Source organism: Ceratotherium simum, chromosome 6 (assembly GCF_057802395.1).
Source record: "Ceratotherium simum simum isolate JZ-2026a chromosome 6, ASM5780239v1, whole genome shotgun sequence".
Lineage (NCBI taxonomy): Eukaryota > Metazoa > Chordata > Mammalia > Perissodactyla > Rhinocerotidae > Ceratotherium > Ceratotherium simum.
This window is the reverse complement of record NC_141905.1, coordinates 91,217,627-91,238,273: the sequence shown is the minus strand read 5'-3', so window position 1 is coordinate 91,238,273 and position 20,647 is coordinate 91,217,627. Positions and strand designations below refer to the sequence as shown.

The following is a 20,647-nucleotide window of genomic DNA, read 5'->3' as shown; positions in this document are numbered from 1 at the left end:
TAACCCTAACCTAACCCTCTAACTCCTAACTTGAACCTAACTAACCGAACCCTGACCCTAGTCTAACCCTAACCCCTAACCCGAAGCCCAACCCTAACCCGAACCCGACCCGAACCTTAACCCTAACCAGAACCCGAACCCTGACCCGAACCCTGACCCAAACACTCGTCCTAACCCTAAACCTAGCCTTAAACTGATCCCTAACCTTAACCCTAACCGTAACCCTAGCCCTCGCCCTAGCCCTAGCCGTAATCCTAACTGCTTACCCCAACCCCAGCCCTACCCCTAGTCCTAGCCTTAACTAGAGCCCTAGCCGTAGCCGTAACCTTAACCCTAGCCCTAATCCTAGCCCTAGCCCTAACCTATAAACCTTAACCCTAACACTACTCTTAGCCCTAGTCCTAACCCTTGCCCTAGCCCTATGCCATAACCCCACCCCTAACCCTAACTCTAACCCTAACCTAACCGGAACCCGAACCCTGAAATCTGAACCCTAACCCCTAGCCCCCGCCCTAGACGACAGCCATCTCCCTCACCCGAACCTGAACACAAACACTCACCCGAGCCCTGAACCGTAACCCCAACCCCGACCTGAACCCTAACCTGAACCCTAACCCTAACAACCCTAACCCTAACCCTAGCCTTAGCCCCAGCTCTGCCCCTGCCCCTGCCTCCCTGACCCTAACCCTATACCTGGCCCCTGCCCCAACCCTAACAACGCTAACCCTAACTCCTAACCCCTACCCTACCCTAGCTCCTATCCCTAGCCCCAGCTCTAGCCTTAGCTCCTAGCCCTAACCCTAACCCTAACCCCAACCCCAATCCAACCCTAAGCTCAACCCCTAACCCCCAACCCTAACCCTAAACCCTAACCCTAATCCGTAGCACAACCCTAGCCCTAGCCCTAACCCCTAACTCTAACCTAACCCTAACCTTAACCTGTAAGCCTAATGTCTAACCGCTACCCCAACACTGAAGGCAATCCTTACCCTCACCCACAACTCCTCCATACTCTTTCCCCTACCCAGGACCAGTACCCTCACACGGACTCCGACCCTACCCCTACCTCTACCCCTACTGCTGACCCTGACCCTGTTCTGGACTGAACCAAGACCCAAACCAGAACTGCTCATCTTTACCCTCACCCCTCTCTCCTCACCCTGAAACTGAGGATGAGGGAGTTAAAATTTCCCTGGATTATGGTGAAACTGTGCCTTTTACCCACAAGGTTAAGGTGGGAAACAAAATAACCCACTTCAGGTTCGATATCAACCCTAACCCTAACCCTAAACTTATCCATTTCATGGGAGGCATGGGTTTGCAGAAGGCATATTAGCCTTGAGGTGACAATTCAACCTTTCACCCTTAGGGTGTGTTTGGTAGGGTGTGTAGAGGTGACAGCCTTTGTAAAGGTTTGAGGTGGGTTTGAGCCTATTTGTTTTGAGGAAGGAGGCTGGTGGTGTGGAAATTAATAAAAGAAACCTTAACTAAACTGGAGTCAGGAATGCCTGGGGGTATGGGTACCTCTCACATGTATCACACATCCTCAGTGACACCAAACAGGAAAGACACAGAGGTTTGCATCTCTGACAAGAAGTACAACTACTTTACTACTGGCGGAAGACTTCTCTCCCCACCCAGCAACAGCCTGGCCAATCAGACATGCTGCAGCTCAGCCAATTAGAAACCCCACAGCTCAGCCAATGAGAAATGCAGCAGCTCAGCCAATGAGAACCCGTTCTTGCCCTGATCTGTCACTCTCTCCAAGTGGACTTTCCTTTAGAACAGCTCCTCCCTCTCCCCCTTCTTCTCTATAAAAGCAGCTCTCCTCCTTTGTTTTCTGGATTTGCTTATAGTTTGCCATAGCACACATAGCCTGAATTACAATTCTTTTGGCTATTCCCAAATAAACCCATTTTGAAATAAAACAGGTGAATTTGCTTTTTAAGTTGATAGTGGCTACAGCAGAGTTAGTAAGGGGAAGCCCAATCATGTCAGGCGTTGTCCAGCTGGGGAGAGGATTAAATGAAATAATGTGGTACCCTGAGAAGAATAGGAACTGTGCACTCATTAAATGATAGTTTTTGTTTATTACTATTCCTAGCCTACAGATCAGGAAAACTGGAGTTGGCTCCTAAAGCAGGGCTTTGAACACATAGTGCTCAGAACTGCTCCCTTATGGTTGGTTATTACTGTCGCGATTGGATCCTGGCCCACAAATGAGGAGCACTAGGGGTAGAATGTCGCACAACAGGCTTTGTGCACAGTGACAACACAGATGTGCAGACTGAGGCTGGGAACTGGAACCTGCACTGCCTGCACCCAGGTCCACCAGCCCCTAGCTGGCCCCAGAGCTCTGCCTCTCCTAGAAATGTGAAATCCGCCCATCACGCAGGCAGGGAGCCCAGGAGTGGCCGGATGACCACCGCGCAGCACGGGGCAGGACACTCTGCTCCACTACCAGCAGGAGGAGCCAACCTCACCACAGCCCTCCCAGACTCCCAGAAGAATGCTCCTGAGTATCTGCACACCCCACCCGCCCTGCAGACCCCGACACTGTCCAACCCCTCGGCCTGCCTTGGGTGAGGACATTTCCATGGGGAGGCAGGGCCAGCCTCAGGATCAAACTGGGAGCCATCAGGGCCTCTCTCCACCATTGCACTCTCCTCTGCATAGAGCCGAGCAGAGCCACTACGATTAGTCAGATGGGGCCAACACACTCGGCCTCACTCCAGAACGCCTACGAAGTCGTGGGTGAACCGGAAACCCTTCCAGGTGTGCAGTGAGGAATATTGGCAGAGGCGGGAATCGAACTCAGCTCCCCACATGGCACAGGCACATTCGCCATAATGCCGGCGACGTCAGGTGCGGATGGCCCCTCTGGAGGCCTCTACACATGCGCAGGTCACCAACTCAATGGCCAATCGCAAGCCGGGAAGACCGCAGGCGGCCCTCGCCTTCTCTACCAGGAACTTGCGGCCGGGCGGCTTTAAGCATGCGCACTAGCGCTTGCCCGGAACCGTTACCCTTGCTGCGGCTCTCGATGTTAGGTGGAGCGCACTGCGCAGGCGTGCGGCAGGACGCCCCGCCCCCGGCGCCGGTTTATCCAATCCCCGCGGAGGTGCCAAACGCCTGGCGCCCGCGAGCTGCGAGGAGATGGCGGGCAGGCACGGGCCTTCGGGCGAGGAGCCCGCGGGAGTCGGGGAGCCCGCGGGAGTCGCGGAGCGGGCTGACAAGGCCGGAGGTAGTGCTGGGCCGCCAGGGCCTCCGTGGGAGCCGGGCGGGGCGGCGGGGTGGCCTCCTCCTCAGGGTCGGGCGGTAGCTTCCGAGGGGGCGTCTCGGCCCTTCCCCGGAGCCGGTGACCCCGCACGCCCGCCTCCCGTGTGGGGCTCAGTCGGCGTTGGCGGACTGGCGCCCGCGCAGGGCCGGAGGCCATCCTTGCGATGTGATCCTGAGACTCCTCAGCCCTCCCAGAAACAGAGAAGGGAGGTCTCCTGAGCCTCCCGCCCGCGGGAGTGAGTCCCCCTGAGTCTCATCTCACAACCTGTTGGCCCAAAAAACCGTGTTCTTAACGGCGGGTTTTTTTCCCCCAAAACCGGGATCCAGGCGGCTCCGGACAGCGGGCCGTTTCTCACCTCCCGACACCGGGGGAGCGGCCGTCTCAGCTGTAGGAAAGTTCTGGAATTAGAGCCCGGCATGGAGAAGACAGCCGAGACGTTCCCCCGGCCGCCTCCCCCCGGAAGGGTGTGCTCCTGGGGTCTCGCGGGGACTTCCAGGCGTCCGCGAGCTGGCGAGCACCGGGAGGGCCCCCTGCACGCCGGCCCTCAGGGTGGCGGCTGCTCGCGTGGTCCGCGGCCCCGAGCCGCCTCGTCAGCGGCGTCTGGCGCCCCCAGAGCCGCCGGCGCAGCGCAGCCCGACTCCGCGGGGCGCGGGCCCGCCCGCGGAGGACGCTCGGCGGAGCCTGCTCGGGCGGGTGCGCGTATCCCCTTCTGTTCCGCACCTGCCGTGGCCGCCGCTGTTGCAGCTTTCTCGGATAAGCCGCTGTGTTTGGGTGGAGATTCGGTCCACCTGACCACTGTCTCGGTCCGTCCGGGCCGCCGTTACGGAAACGCCGTAGCCCGGGTGGCCTGTGAACCACGGCACTAGGTTTCTCGGCTCGAGGCCGCAGGTTTGGCGTCTGGCGAGGGCCAGCTCCTGGTTGCAGATGAGCGTTTTCTCGCGGCGGCGGGAAGGGAAGGGGAGCCGTCGGGGTGCGTTTCCTGAGGGCTCTGATCCCGTTCACGAGGGCCCCCCTCCCGGAGGCCCCACCCCCAATACCAGCACGTCAGGTTCCAACATAGGAATTTTGGGGAGGCACAGCGTTCACCCTGTAGCAGCCAACGATGGGAGAAATTCCAAGGACAGTGCGAGTCCATTTCCAGTCCATCAGCTTCTTCAAAGAGGGGCAGAAGACAGACCTTCCCGTACTGAGCTGACAGGAAAACCAGTGGGTAAAGGCTTCGCAGGAGCCCATCTGGCAGAGATTTTAGCATTTAATTTGCCTTTTCTCTTTCCGTCACCTTCCTAGGCATCACACAAAACACACAGATACACGGACGGAGTAGTCACGAGCCTGGGTGGTGGTAGGAAAACGTGGGGAGCGCATGTGTACTCACGCACATGGGTACCCAGGTGTACTCACGCATGCCGGCAAATACCTGTACAGTGGATTTCTAAAAGGAGGAAGAAATGTAATAAAAATTCAGTTAAGTCAACTGTTACATTGTTAGATATGAGAGAAAAGCAAGAGGGAAAAATTATAGCACTGTGTAGGTTGCACAGAAGTATGTCTGGAGGCTGCTTTCCTCATTGATGATTCTGGGGAAGAGATTTGGATTTTGAGGGGAATGCAGAGGTGAAGGGACATTTTTAATCTTATTTGATTTTTCTACTAGGACTTTGTAGATACTAATTGTAGAACTTCAAAATGTAAAAGAGAAAGGAGGGGACATTTTTTAAATGCCATTAAAGGATCAGATGTTAATATCTATCATAGTTATTTTCTCGGTTTTAACTGTTGTATTGTGGTTACTACATAGGAGATTGTCCTTATATTTCAGAACTTCACACTGGGGTATTATGGGGTAATGAAGCATTGTGTTTGCAACTCATTCTCAGGGTTCAGAAATGCTAGCAAATGGGGAATCTGGGTGAAGGGCATATGGGAGCTGTGTGTCCTATTTCTGCAACTTTTAAGTAAATTTGAAATTATTTTAAAAGTAAAAAGTAGGAGGCTCATACTACACAAGCTGTTTTGTAGCCTGCATTTTTTTGTTAACAAGATATTATTTGGCTCATTCAACAGATATTTACTGCTTCTGCACGCTGCCTTACCTTATGACTTTTCATTGTGGAAAAATTTAAGCATATACAAAAGTCGAGAACAAAGTATAATTACCACATTAACCCATCTTTCAGCTTTAACAATTAGCAGCTCTTGGCCAATCTTGTTTCCTCTGTCTCCTCACCCACTTCCTACCACCCACTCCACTATTTCATTGTGAAGCATCCCAGGCATCATAGCATATCATTCATAAATATTTCCATGTATATCTTTAAAAGATATCGAAAAGATAAGTACTCTTTTCAGAAAAGTAACCACAATAGCATTGTCACATCTGAATAATAGCTACAGTAATTCCTTTGTTTTATCAGATATCTAGTCAATTTTCAAATTTCCCTGATTTTGTCATCAATAATTTTTAAAGTGCATTTGTTTGAATCAAGATTCAAATATGGTTCACTTATTGAGATTTGTTGATATGTCTCTTTTATATGACTCTTTTAGTCTGTAAGGGTCTTCCTTCCGTGCTTTTCTCCTGAAATTTATTTGTTAAAGAAACTGGGTTGTTTTCCCGTGAAGTTTCCCAATCTGGATGTTGCTAATTGCATCCCCATGTGCCGTTTAACTTGTTCCTCTGTCCCTGTATTTCCTTGAATTGGTATTTAGATTGAGAGGCTTAATAAGTATTAGTGTCATTTTTAGGCAAGAATCCTATGTTGTATTTTTTCATCAAGCGGCTCATAATATCCAGTTATCTTTATTGTGATGTTAATGCTGTTAATAATAATTGCCTAGGGGCTGGCCCAGTGGCACAGCAGTTAAGTGTGCATGCTCTGCTTCCGCGGCACGAGGGTTCGCAGGTTCGGATCCCAGGCATGCACCGACGCACCGCTTATCAAGCCGTGCTCTGGCGGCATCCCATATAAAGTAGAGGAAGATGAGCACGGATGTTAGCCCAGGGCCGGTCTTCCTCAGCAAAAAGAGGAGGATTGGCATTGGATGTTAGCTCAGGACTGGTCTTCCTCACAAAAATAATAATAATAATAATAGTAATAATAATTGCCTAGATCTACTAATTCATTAGGGGGTTAAAAATAAGTGCCCATATTGATTTAAAAAAAGAAAATAGGAAATATTTTACTAGGAGGCTTCAGGATAACAATTGTATATAGGAAATCTATTTATATATGTTTAAACGAGACATCTTACTAAATTTTCTTACTATTCCTTGTTTTTTTTTTTTTTTTGTGAGGAAGATCAGCCCTGAGCTAACATCCATGCTAATCCTCCTCTTTTTGCTGAGGAAGACCGGCTCTGAGCTAACATCTATTGCCAATCCTCCTCTTTTTTTTCCCCAAAGCCCCAGTAGATAGTTGTATGTCATAGTTGCACATCCTTCTAGTTGCTGTATGTGGGATGCAGCCTCAGCATGGCCGGAGAAGCAGTGCGTCGGTGCGCCAGTGCGCACCCGGGATCCAAACCCGGGCCGCCAGTAGCGGAGCACGCACACTTAACCGCTAAGCCACGGGGCCGGCCCTCCTTGTTTTTTAAAAATAAGATTCTCTAGAACTTTCTAGTTGATTATGCCATCTGCCAGTTACAGTGATTTTTGACTCGTTTCTATTTATTTATACCCCTCCTTTTTTTCTTTCATTATTACATCACAAGCTTTGACCCAACCTTGAACAGTATCAGCAGGGAGAGTGTGCTCTTTCCCTTGCCCATTGTTTCATTAAGGGGAAATCTGTGGTGTCATTTCACACTTTAGGAAAAGCTGACCATGAAGGGGCCTGCTTCATCTCTCATGTAGTGTCCACCTCAGGACAAGGAGCAGGGGCACGACTCTGGTTAGACATCTGTCCTCAGCCCACATCAGTCCCAGGCCAAGGTTGTTGGATCCTTCCTCAGGCCTCTCACTCCTACAGTATTCTGAAATGTTTGGTTTTGTCTCCACAGGGCAGACCAAGTCCTCACAGAAAATTGAAGACTTGATGGAAATGGTGAAGAAATTGCAGAAAGGTCACATGTCTCCTCTGTAACTGAGGCTTAGCCTGAGGTTTGGGGTCAAGCAGAAGTGGATTTGATTCCAGGCCCCACAGTTCACAACCTTGAGAAATTAGCTCTCTTTTTTTTGTGCTCTCTTACTTTTAATTCTTTGAAGTAATAATATGGCCCCATGATTCAAAATTAAAGTATAAGGGGATAGAAAGCAAAACATTTTCCCAAAACCCAGTTGCAACACCCTTGCTGGCCACCCACTTGGCTCCCATTGCACTCAGTTAAATCCAGGTTTTCACTTGCACCTCCCCTCCTTCCACCTCACCTGTGCTGCTCTCTGCTTGCTCACCAGGCTCCTTCCAGCCACGTTTCCACCTAAGGGCAGCCCTTTGCACTGACTACCTGCCATCCCCACCCAGGGAGCTGCAGAGCCTGCCTCCCTCACTTGATTTGGCGCCCTCAAGAGGCCTTCCCATATCTAAAGAAGCACTTCCCACTCCCTCACTCTTTAATCCCTTGCCCCTCTATTTCTCTTGACCACAGTTAGCATAACCTGACTCAGTATCTGTTTATCTGTTGCTTGTCTCCCCTACCCAGAATGTGAGCCCCTGGAGGGCCCCCACCCGCTTCTGCCTCCCCTGTCATCTCTACTTAATCTCCTTTCCTCCCTGCAGCGGGAAGCCTAGAGCCCAGGGTTGAGGTCCTGATAAACCGGATTAATGAAGTTCAGCAAGGTAAGCTCAGGGACCTTGGCTTGTCAGCCAAAACCAGCTATGTGATTTGCAGGGCTGAGTACAAAATGAAAATGGAAGGCCCCTCGTTCAAAAATTACTAAGTATTTCATGACAGCAACAGCAGAGCATTAAACCAAGCAGAGGTCCATCTAAATGCAACTGCTATATTCATGTGTCCATTAACCTGGCTCTGCTGCCAACTGAACCCAACAACAAGGGCTTGGGCTCTGGAAGTCTTGTTCCCTGCTCTGTAAAATCTGGGCCCCTCTAGGTTTGCTTTAAGACAAATGTGAAATGTCACTGTTTGCAAGGAATAGTGCAGCTGGAGGCTGCACTTACACAATGTCTGACCTTCTCTTCTTTGATGCAGCAAAAAAGAAAGCCAGTGAGGAGCTGGGAGAGGCCCGGACTGTCTGGGAGGCCCTGCAGAAGGAACTGGACTCATGTAAGTGTGCCAGGGGTCACCCAGAGGTTCCCACAATGTCATGCCTCCTTGAACCCAATATTCCAGACACTGAGCATCCTTGCTGTGGCCAAGGCCCCTGCCCCTTCTCTGGCCTCAGGTCCTACCAATCTCCCCCTCTCCCACTCTGTGGGTGGGAAACAACCTCCAAGCATAATCCCACCTCAGGGCCTTTGCTAGGCTATTCATCCCAGGTAATAAAGCTACCTGTTGCCTCCTATCATTCAGCTCTCATCTCAAATGTCCCCTTCTCAGAGAGGCCTTCCCAAATCATCCTAAGGACAGCACCCTGCCCCCACCTAGTCACATGCCCCTTACTGCTTAATGTTTCTTCACAGCTATTATCCCACTTCATGTGATGTGTTTATTTTTTCTCTCCCCTCCATGTAAATGCGCTGGCGTTCAGTAGGGTCCTCATAGCCACCCTTCATCAACATCAGGGACCTTTGATGCTTACAGGGAATGTGGACATGAGAGGGGAGGGGACTCACCTCGAGGGGTCCACATTTGGGATTGGGGGTAGGGCTGTACCAAGCCACCCATGTGACTGTGGGCAAGACCAGTCCCTGAGGGTGCAGTGGGTGGTCCCTGATGCCTGAACGTGTTACTGTGTTTTCCAGTGAGTGGAGAGAAAGCACGCGTGAAAGAGATCTTGAGCAAAAAGCAAGGTAATTGCAGCTACTCTATCTCTGGGCTTTTGCCTTTGCCACCCTGCAGAAGCCCACTCTCTGCATAGCAGCTGAAGCCTTTGAACCCTGTATCAGCTTGCATCCCTCCCTTGGCTTCCACTAGACTTGCAGTAAATGACAAAGTCCCATCAGGTGTCCACGAGACCCCACATGATCTAGCCCTACCTCTGCCCTAATGCCTTGACAGGCTCTCATGGGCCCTTGTTTCCTCTCCTTGCAGAGACCCTGAGGATCCTTCGGCTCCACTGCCAGGAGAAGGAAGGTGAGGCACAGAGGTAAGAGCTTCCACCTGAGCCATGCTCTGCCCTACCCTTTCATTCTGGCAGAGTAGAGAAAGTAAAGGAAATCAGACTTAGACCCGCAGCTCTCATATTCTCCCTCTGTAAAATGGAGAGGCGAAACGAGTGTCTTCCCACCTTGGCTCTAACAGTAGGCATAGTGTTAAGGATTCTCTCTCAGTCAGTGGGATGATCATTCATTTCCTAGACTATCAATTAAATTCCTTTAGCTGGTTTTTGTTCTGTGTCTTTTACTCTTCCTACACATTCCTTGGCTGTCTGTTCATTCATCTGTTCATCTGTCCCTTCATTTAGGCATCAGGCCAACCATCTGTCCACCTAGTCTCTCTCCATTCATCCATTATCCTTCCATTCACCAAACTATTTTTGCATCCCTCTCTTCACCTCTTGAATGCTTATTTAGCTCATTTTGTGACCAGAGGCCCCAAGCCGTGGCATACCAAGATTAGAACTCTTTGGGAAATTCAGATGAGATTAATGTGAGTGTATGCTTGTGCACTTGACCAGGCCCACATTGATCTCCCTAATCCTCACAACAATATTTCCAGGGTGTACATGCTCATGCCCTTCCCCATGAAGTTACAGAGAAGGACCTCAATCTAGAAGGCTAGAACAGACCTCAAGAGAAGGAGGCAGAAGCATCACCCCAGTCCCCTCCTGGGGAGACATTCAGAGAACATGACTGAGGTCTGCCTTGCATCTTCCCAGGAAGCAAACCATGCTGCAGGAGTGCAAGGAGCGAATTTCTGCCCTGAACTCCCAGATCGAGGAAGAGAAGAACAAACAGAGGCAGCTGAGGTAAAGCCCAATGCCTGAGGCCTGAGGGCTGGGATGGGTTGAGGGTGGGGTTAGTATCTGGGATGGGGGTTAGAAGAGGAGCTGGCTGAGCTGAGGCTTGGAGGGTCAAGGTGGTGAAGGTGCTCCCAGCAGAGCAAAGAGCATGGGCAAGCCCCCTCAGGTGTGCATGAAGACCCCTGGCCTGGGCCAGGTTGCAGAGAGGTGTCTCAGCCCACAGCCCCTCATCCTGTGTGGTTGGTCCCCAGGTTGGATTTCGAGGAACAGCTAGAGGATCTGATGGGCCAGCACAAGGACCTCTGGGAATTCCACGTGAGCCACTCAAAGCCACTCCTCCCACCTTCCACATCTTCCCTGGCAGCACCAGGCCCAAACTCAGGGTCATCCTCCAGACCTTCTTCCCTGACCTGCCACACCCAGTTCCTAAGCAAGCCCTGGTGGCCATATGTCAAAATTGCCCTCAGCTCAGTCCCTCATCATCACCCACACTGCTACCCAGTGTCCTCCTCTTTGCTGGCCTGCCCATCCATCCCTGCGCCCTCCCAAGGCCCTTCAGTGGTCAGGAGGAATCCTGATGAACCAAGGAGGGATCATCCATTGAGGATATCCATGGATGTGTTTGGGGCCATCAGGGGCACAGGGCAGACGGTGGGGAACAAGCAGGCCCGTGTTTGCCACCTGGTTATCCCAGGCGCCAGACAAGAAAATAGGCAGAGAGAATGGATGTCAGGATGGAAGGGCTCAGAGAGGACACCACACAGAGGGAAGAAGAGGAGCCATAGTGCTGGGCTGGTAACTGATTCTCCAGAAAACGACCCTGATTTATAGTTTTTGCAGGGTCCCCTGTAGTAAATACTCAACCCAGGGCTGATTTCAAAGCTTGCAAAATTCCTGAACATTAACCACCTCATGAGCCTCTCCAGCCAGCACCACAGGTATCAGGTGAAAAACAGTTCCAGGTGGAGGGAATGGCCAAAGGGAATGGTGCAAAGGCCCTGAGGCTGAACCATGCCTGGCACCATGGAGGGTCAGAGTAGTAGGAAGTGAGGCGTGCTGAGTAAAGACCAGATCCAGGTAGGCTTTTCTGAGGTCCATGGTGCGAAGCTGGGAGATGTGGATGGGCCTCCTTTCTATCCCCTCAGAGGCCAGAGCGGCTGGCCCAGGAGATTGGCACCCTCAATAGCAGCAAGGAGCAGTTGCTCAAAGAAGGTGAGGCCTGGAGAATGGGGACGCCCTGATCTGCCCTGCCCTGCCCTGCCCTGCCCTGCCCTGCCCTGCCCTGCCCATCTGTCTCTTCTTGCTATAGAGAAGCTGGTGGAGGTGAAGCTTGAGGATGTGAAGCATCGTCTCTGCTCCCAGTTTGGGGCCAGGGACTGCTCCACCATCACTGAGGGGCTCTTTCTCCGCAGCCAGGAGGCAGCAGCTGCAGTGTAAGATGGGGAGGGGGAGGCGGGCAGAGGGAGGGAGCTGCCAGCACTGATGGCCCCACCCTCAGACATCTGTTTGAGGAGGAGAACAGGAAGGCCCAGCAGCTCCTGGAGGCCACAGCCCAGCGCCATGAGCAGCTGCAGCAGAAGTGCAAGCAGCTGCAGCAGAAGAGGCAGAGGTGGGCATGGAGCACCACCCCCAGTCCCCAAGGGGAAGGTGGCTAAGGGAGTCTCTGCTCCCCTCCAAGCCTCTTTTTCTTGGTCTCTTCACACCCTCTTGTCCCTCTTCCTCCCCCCGCCCACCCCTTTCTGTCCAGGCTGAAGGACGAGCTGGCAAAGCTCGGGGTGCAGGTTCCTGCTCGAGCCAAGAGCAAGCAAGAGGAAGGAGTTGGCCCCGGAGAAGCTGTGAGCCCTGAAACTGGGTGGCAGGGAGTGGAAACAGCTTGTGAAAGGAGCTGGGGGCGGGAAGCCAAGGAGGGGGCCTGTGGAGTCCTCAGAGGATGGTCTTGGGGGAAGGGCATTCCCACAGGGGCAGCCAAGGCAAAGGTGCAGAGGTGGGCAGTGGTGGGAAGAGGAAGGCCCCAGGGAGGGTGTGGGTATGGATGCATGGAGACTCCCACTTCAGACTCTGACCTCCTGCAGGCCAGTCCTCAGCCCCTCGGAGTCAGTGAGGAGAAAGACCTGGAGCTGCCCACCAAGCAGGGCCCAGTGCCCTCCTAGGCAAGGAGGACCTACTCTGCCCTAGAGCTTATTCCATGAGCTTTGGGAAATAAAGGCTCTATTTCAGTATAATTGCTTCAGCTTAGTCTGTGCTGGGGGGTGGTCTCTGGCCCAAGACCCCTGGCTCCTGTGACTGGGTGAACCCTTGGCCATACTCTGCCTCTTGGCCTCAGCCAGAGTCCCACAGCAGGCACTCAATAAATGCTTCCCCAGCCTCATAGTTGCTGGTCTGCTCATCTCTAGGATTTGACATGCTGTTCTGGGTCCCCAAGCAGAGGGATGCAGGCCTGAGACCGTCTCATGATTGGCCCAGGGGTTGTGCAAACACACCCTGTGGATGTTTCTTCAATTCCTTATTCAGGTCCGGACTACACAGAATCACACAATCCCAACAATGAGGACCAAGGTGCCAGGGTCCTCAGCTAGTCATTTCCTACAGCCCCCACTGATTAGCCGAGAAAAAGAAATGTAATTGGAGGCTAAGTATAGTTTGCGCTCTGGTGGCACAAAATATATAACAACTGAGACACTTGTTACATGAACATATGTTAGAAATCCTCAGTGTGCAGGGACTCAATCACCTAGGACTATTGTGTGCTTCTGAGGCGTGTATTAAATCCACTGAAACACATCAACCCAGTTAAGGGCAATGATGGAAGGCAAAGTCTGTGCTCCTGGGTCAAAATACAGTGAATTAAGTACAAAGAGATTCTTTCTTTCTCTTGAAAGGCTCCCACGCCCAGGTAGGACAGTGACATGATGGGGTTGGAGAGAGGCCCAGACAGGCACCCAGACTGAAGAACACTTTGCATGGAAGAATGGAAAACTCTTCAGTCAGTCAGAGACCTTAGGCATCAGACCTCAAACTCAGCCTCTCAGTTTTCTAGCTATGAGATGGGGTTAATCATACCTGTGTTATAAATGAACTGGCAGTACCCTATCAAAATAACTCATGTGTCTTGTGGAAATTAAGACAACATATTCACCTGAATGACAATGGAAACGTCACATTTAAAAACTGCAGTTCAGCTAAGCCTATGATTAGAATTAATTTTGTAGCTTGAGTTGGTTCACAATGAAAAACAAAAAAGAACAAATAGTTAACTGATTAATAAAAGGCCTTTGACAAAATTCAATACCTATTTATATAAAAGAAAAAAACCTCATGAAAAGCTAGGAATAGAAGGTAACTTCCTTTATACTTATTAATGAATGTTTAAAGCATTTCAGGTATATTCAAATACTGTTCACCATACTGCAAGTTCTAGACAGTGAAACAGGAAAGAAATGAAAGCATAAGAATTTATAATTATGTACTTTGGAAATGTAAAAGAATCTACAGATAAATTACAGAATGGCTAAATGAATATAAAAGTTTGCTAAATACAGGTCAGCGTTAAAAAATAGAATTTATGTGTCTATACCAGGGTACGGGACCCAGAATGACAATGCTTGGGAGTCTACAGTTTATTACAGGAAAATGATAGAATATAGCAATAGCATTAAAGGAAAGATATGCATCAAGTAAGGATGAGAATCTTAGTCAAAGGCTTCCTCAACAACTGGTTGGGAGAGGCTGGGCACGGGCTCCCGCTTTCCTCTCTGCAGAGTTGTGCCAAGTCACACTTTCTCATATTGGGAACCGGCAATGTGTGCACAGAATGCCTCAGAAACAGGGAGCCCCAAGTGGAGTATAGGCTGGACCTCATACCCTGCTAGTAATGTGTGCATATTCCTGCTGTGCACCAGCCAAACAGAAGAGGTCTTCCATGTTCTCACCAAGACTAGGTGAGAACCTGGTCAATCATGAATTTTACTATTAGCAGTAAACAGTGATAACAAGCAGGTACAAACCACATCCAAACAGCTCATGTTATTCAGTAGACTTCATGCGTGGTCAGGGGTCTGTGCCATGCAGGTACACATCTTGCTCCCAAAAAACAACTCAGCCAGTTGCAGGTATGCTGGAATTAAGCAGCAACAAATAGCTAAATGAAATTTTAAAATAGATATTTACAAAAGCATAAAAAATACCACGTATCTAGAAATTAATATAATGACAGATGTATACAATATCTCTCAAAACTATACAGTTTACAGAAATTTTGAAAGACCTAAATAGAGATCATGTTCATGAATTGGAAACTCATTATTGTAAAGATGCCATTTCGGCTCACGGTACATGAATCCATTCCAATTTCAATAAAGATTTTGCAGGTTTCTGAGTAAATGCACAAGCCGATTCTAAGATGGATATGGAAATGCAAACGTCCAAGCATATCCAACGTGCTGCTGAAAATGAACAAGGTGAGAGAATATCTCTACAGGATATGAAAACATTTTGCTAAGCTTGAGTGAATAACACCTTGTGGCATTGATGGAAAGAGAGAGAGATGGCAGAGAGAGTCTAGGAAGAGCCCGGTGCATATGTGCATTGTTGATGAATGACCAAGGTAACCCTGCAGAGCCTTTTCAATTTCTCAATAAATGCTGGGCCAAATATCTGTTAGGAAAAACTAATAACATTTGGTCCCTATATCATATCATACCAAAAGATCTATAGATACAAATGTAAAAAGAAATTTTTGGGAAAAACTTTATGACTTCATTGTGGGGTGTGTTAGGGTTTTTCACATAAACAGAACCAACAGGAGATGAATGAATACATATATAATTTAAATATATATAAAATAAGGAATTGCTCATGCAATTATGGAGGCTAAGTTCCAAGACCTGCAGTGAGCAAGCTTGACGGTGGAGTTTGAGCTCAAGTCTGAAGGCCTCAGAACCAGGAAAGACGATGGTGTAAGTTCCAGTCTGAGGGCAAGAGAAGGTCAATGTTCCAGCTCAAGCAGTCAGCCAGGAGAGGTTTTTCCTCTTAGCCTTTTTGTTCTATTCAAGGGTTCAGTTGATTGGATGAGGTCCATCCACACTGGGGAGGGCAATCTGCTTTACTTAGTCTACCGAGTCAAATGTTATTCTCATCCAAAAACACTCTCACAGACATAGCCAGATTAATGCTTGACCAAATGTCTGGACACCCCGTGGCCTAGTCAAGTTGACACAAAATTAGCCATTGTAAGTTCATCCCTCGTCACCTTACTACCCATACAAATCTCCTTAAGCCATACTTAATCTCCAAATAAAACAATAAAAAGGTCAAAATTCCACTAAACATAACATCTATGCTGCATACAACCATGTCCTTGAGCAATGTTAACTCTTCTCCTTGATATCCCATAACAAATACTATGATGTAAAATTAACAATACTTAAATAATATAAAGTAAATACACCTTATATTACGTGATAGGAGAATAAGAGAAGGAATAAAACAAAGATATTTGCCAAACACACACATATACAAACATATAACAAAAGGAGGAAATATTCATGACAATTATAGTCCTCATTTCTGTAACTGGTTGTGGAGTCATAGCTGGTATTTTGAACTGACTTTACCTTCTTCCACTATCTACTCTGTATTCCTTTTGCCTTCAGCAAGCACCTCAGCTGGTCATGGGTCTTTACCTGGTGGGGTGACCAAAACCTTCATTCCTGAAGGGTCTGGGCCATTAGCAGTCCTGCCTAGATTGGGTTGTTGTAGTTTTCCATTGACCTTAATGACAGGGCATGGTGGTACTAAGAGATGCCCTAAGGGATCTCTTGTATCACAGACATATTCTTGCTTACCTCCATTGTGGAGCAACAGTCCAATTTCCCCTTGGTGGTCTGGATCAGTCACCGCAGCTTTGCCTGTTGATTCAGAGGCATGAGGAAGTCAAAGTGACTGGGCAGCAGTTTTAATTTTCAGTCCAATGGAATCATGACTGTGTTTCCCGGTGGAAACACTCTTCTCTCTGAGGCTAAGACCTCTAGGCCGGTGGAGCATAAGGTTGCAGGAACAGACAGCAAAAATTTTGCCAGTGGGTCACTAGAAGTAATAATGAGCATTGCCACTCCCATTTTCACCCATTCATTTTTGGACCCTTAAATTCTGGCTGTGGGAGACAGCACTATATACTGGACGCTGATTCAGAGCATATACAACCTTCTGGAGAACCTTGCCCCAGCCCTGCAAGACACCTAGCTGGTGCTGTAACTGAGTCTTTAAAAGGCCATTCCACCATTCTATCAAGCCAGCTGCTTCAGGATGGTGGGAGCTTGGTAAGACCAGTGAATTCCGTAAGCATAGGAACACTGTAGCACTTCTTTTGCTGTTAAGGGAATTCCTTGATGCTGTGTGGAATACCATGACATTGGATAAGGCATTCTAAGTCTGCAGATGGCAGTTTTGACAGAAGCATTGTGTGCAGGGAAGGCAAATCCATATCCAGATTTATCCCTATTCTTATCCCCTCTGGAGTTGCTATCATTATTGATATTAACCAAAGCACACATTTCACTTAGAACGCAATGCTGGATTCTTAAAAAAGGCATTCAATGGCACTTTGGTCTCCCTGATAGGTCCCAGATATCCAGTTTAACTGCGACATAATGGTCTCCTCAAACAACACCTTTTCAAATTCCAGTCCAGCAAACAGACCCCTAAATGGGTCTCAATCTTGCCCCAGGACTTAATCTCTCTTAATTCAAGGCCCCTTGGCTGACACACACCTAACACCAACTTTAAAAGCCTTTTCAGCATCCTTTCCTATATTTAAAGGGGGATATGTTTCATCTCCATGTATGTGAAGACTCGTTATAAATGAAGCCCTTTAATAATCTCTCTCCTCCAGGAAGTTAAAATTAGTACTCCAGGGCCATTCCCACAGGCGGTGTGGACTACCAAAAATATAGATAGAAAACTCCACTTAGTAAATAAAAATCACATTCAGAGATAATAAAATCAACACCATATCCCACAACAATAAAACCAGATGATCGGGCCGGCCCCGTGGCTTAGCAGTTAAGTGTGCGCGCTCCACTGCTGGCGGCCCAGGGTTCGGATCCCAGACGCGCACCGACGCACCGCTTCTCCGGCCATGCTGAGGCCGCGTCCCACATACAGCAACTAGAAGGATGTGCAGCTATGACATACAACTATCCACTGGGGCTTTGGGGGGAAAAATAAAAATAAATAAAATCTTTAAAAGAAAAAAACAAAACAGACGATCTCTTCTTGTGAGTAATACATGCTGGAGGAAAATAAAAATCACACAACAAAAGCCAGTCAAGTGCAGCTATACACCATTCTGTTGAATGTTGGTCTCATTACTATTGGTCTGGATGTTTTCATTGGTTTGCAAACCAGAATCCCAAACCTTCCAAGGAAGCCATTGTTAAACCAACTTGGCAAATGCTGAGACCCACATGCCATTGATTTTGCCTAATACAAGCCCTACAACCCAAAGACTCTGCAGGCTTGCCTGTCACCATCCAAACCAACAACTGAAGCATAGGGCCCTAGTAATTGGCCAAATTGGAGGGGTTGCCTACAGGCTAATGCTGGAGCTCCAATGTCAGCCACAGCTATTTTAATTTAATTTAATTTAATTTAAATTTAATTTAATTTAATTTTGTGAGGAAGATTAGCCCTGAGCTAACATCCATGCCAATCCTCCTCTTTTTGCTGAGGAAGACCGGCCCTAAGCTAACATCTATTGCCAATCTTTCTCCTTTTTTTCCCCTTTTTCTCCCCAAAGCTCCAGTAGATAGTTGTATGTCATAGCTGCACATCCTTCCAGTTGCTGTATGTGGGACGTGGCCTCAGCATGGCCGGACAAGTGGTGTGTCGGTGCGCGCCTGGGATCCGAACCCGGGCTGCCAGTAGCGGAGCACGCGCACTTAACCACTAAGCCACGGGGCCAGCCCCGGGCCACAGCTATTTTAATTAGCAAACATCCTAATACCCTGTTAACAACATACACCCAAATCAGGACATATGATTTAAACCTATTTGCAACAGAACCTCACTCATCACCCATCTGGGAAAAACTTGGGAGAGTTGGAAACTCTTAGATTTGACCATCTTTAATTGAGCCTTTAACTATGCCAGTTGGGTTCTTGCACTTTGGTCCACTATGAAGTATCACAGATGCCAACATCACCTTTGCTAGCTGTGCACCCACAGCCTCTTGACTTAAAAAATATTTGCAAGTCAAGCTCCCAGGCCGTGTTGCCTTCAAATTACACAAGTGGCTTAGCCTCATTATAATGCCATAGAACCACAAAAACAAGACTCACACCAACCCCAGTGAGTGTCCATTTGGAAAGTCTCACATTCTATACAACATCGCCCAGCCCAGGAGCTTGATGTTGGAGATGACCTTGTCCCCTGAGCTGGAGACAACTTTGTCCTGGACCCTAAAACCTCTGCTCCAGGGATGCCCACAGACCACCTCTCCTAAGGTTCCAGTAAACTGGACATGGAACATGTGTTGCTTTTCTTCCTTTGATATTAGGGATTCTATTTTGTTTCTTGAGCTCACTGTCTGCTTTGCCTATGATCCTAATACACTCCTTGCTCCCTGCAAAAATGTACACCCCTACACTCCTGTGCTAAAAGGAAATCTGGTAGATGTTACTACTGTCTGTGCTACTCTGAAAATTAATGGGGCTTATGGCTTTCCTCTGGAGGAAACTGCCTCATATCAGTCAATTACTCAGCCCCATGGGGAGAGGACAACACACTTCCCACCTCCTCTCCTACTCCCTGCTTCAGCTTTCCACCATGAACTCCCACCTGGAGTCTCCCACCATGAGCACCACAACCACTCCTTTCCATTAGTCTCACACAAAACCCACAAATCTTTACATTCACTTTACTAAACTAATAGTCCATACTCCTCAACAACATACCTGCCAGACCTGCCACCTTGACCTGAGAAATACACCAAGATATTATTGCAGAATATATATATATATATATATATATATATATATATATCTTGTACTTTTAACACACTTTACAACTCCACCAAAATATTGTTAGAAACCTTGGAAATTTCAGATGTTTTCTTGGATAATGCCATATAAATTGGGAACTTAGTTACAGGCCAGCCTACAAGGAGTTGTCAATGCACAGAACCAATAACCTTTCTATAGATAGGAGAGAGAAGAGGAATTTTACTTGAGCTGGGAAGGCAGTCTCCACAAAGAAAGAAAGCATTCCAGGGAAGCATGGTTTGCAGCATGATTATATACCATTTCAGAACAAAGATCATACATCAAGCATGACAGGCATACATTTTTTTTCAAAGTCATGAGGAGATGTTTTGCTGCAGTTTAGCATGTACACAGCAGGTCAACTTGACCCTGGTTTCTCGGAAGAAAAGTTTATCTTCAAAACAGTACTGGTACTGATGTCGGAAGAAGGGAGGCATTCATCCCTATCTTCAGAGAGTGCATCTTTTGCTTTGGGATAGTAAGTTAAAACAGGTGTACAACATATGTTAGTCAAGCTGTAAGTCAGGCTGCTCTGGTCAAAATAAAACTCAGGCCAAATCAGGTTTACATCAGAATAGCTTCCTCATACACCTTAGTATTTTAAATTTTTCTTACATCAGAATCTTTATACTACTACTGTGTTCCTCCTTTTTACTTTCATAATAAAATGTTTTCTACACTGCCTAGGACAACTTATACCCTGCACTCTGAAAGTCTCCTCTATTATTCAGGCCACTCAAATACCCTAAATAACCAGGCTTAGTCTTCACACAATTTTGTGGCCTGGCTAGATGAGTTCCCCTTCTTGAGCAGCCAATTAAGTCCACATTCCCAAGCACCGCCTGAGCTGTGCTCTCACACTCTGTACCACTGTACAGCCGCCCTAGTCACCCCAGGCCGGGTACCTGAACAACCAGGCACAGTCTCTATGCCCAGAGCCCACCAGGATTATTCACATTAGCTAATTCTAAACCTGCTTGCCCTGCCTCATCCCTTCCTTCCTGCTGACCCCACAGAACAGGCAGTTGTCCACGATTCTCCATCTCCGTCTCTATTCCCCTGAGTGGCCCTGCATGGCATGCTGTTTCTTCCCAGGGAAATGTAACAAAACTGTACAACTCTTTCTGAATTCTCTCTCTTGATCTGTGTCTGGCCTCACCAACCTCACCCAAGGTAACAGGGTTAAAACAAGATCAGGCAGTTAGTGGTCAATCGTTAAGCCACAGAAAAGACCTGTTTTCTATGCATCAGTGGGTCAGCTGAGATGCACAAGACCCAGCTCCTTACAGAGTACCCAACAGTATGCATGTC

General features: G+C 48.3%; 2 protein-coding genes across 3 annotated transcripts in view; one reads left to right on the top strand and one right to left on the bottom strand.

Annotated features, from left to right (window-relative positions):
• Positions 1-1,834: 1,834 nt before the first annotated feature.
• Positions 1,835-20,647, bottom strand: part of LOC101406743 (zinc finger protein 39) — a 55,760-nt gene continuing 36,947 nt past the window's right edge. The window contains exons 5-7 of one of the 2 annotated variants that reach the window (XM_087432919.1): positions 16,142-16,204; positions 14,303-14,412; positions 1,835-4,712 (exon numbers count right to left, since the gene is read on the bottom strand). In XM_087432919.1, coding sequence (XP_087289045.1) covers positions 14,336-14,412; positions 16,142-16,204 — 140 coding nt within the window. In that variant the 3' untranslated portion in view covers positions 1,835-4,712; positions 14,303-14,335. Of the gene's footprint in view, positions 4,713-13,900; positions 14,413-16,141; positions 16,205-20,647 lie in introns of those variants that run through there. The other variant, XM_087432918.1, reaches the window with a different exon arrangement.
• SYCE1 (synaptonemal complex central element protein 1) lies at positions 3,147-12,758 on the top strand. The gene is made up of 13 exons (XM_004438847.3): positions 3,147-3,244; positions 7,280-7,342; positions 7,996-8,055; positions 8,426-8,500; positions 9,139-9,186; positions 9,428-9,482; positions 10,215-10,304; positions 10,550-10,613; positions 11,444-11,510; positions 11,608-11,731; positions 11,797-11,907; positions 12,046-12,133; positions 12,371-12,758. The coding sequence occupies exons 1-13, from the start codon at positions 3,157-3,159 to the stop codon at positions 12,446-12,448; spliced, it is 1,011 nt and encodes a 336-aa protein (XP_004438904.2). The 5' UTR covers positions 3,147-3,156; the 3' UTR covers positions 12,449-12,758.

Bases quoted from the DNA above. Each gene is read 5' to 3' on its own strand.
- SYCE1 (XM_004438847.3), top strand. From the start codon at position 3,157: ATGGCGGGCAGGCACGGGCCTTCGGGCGAGGAGCCCGCGGGAGTCGGG. The intron at 7,343-7,995 runs GTCACATGTCTC...TCCTCCCTGCAG, and splicing joins GGTGAAGAAATTGCAGAAAG to CGGGAAGCCTAGAGCCCAGG. The intron at 12,134-12,370 runs GTGAGCCCTGAA...GACCTCCTGCAG, and splicing joins GAGTTGGCCCCGGAGAAGCT to GCCAGTCCTCAGCCCCTCGG.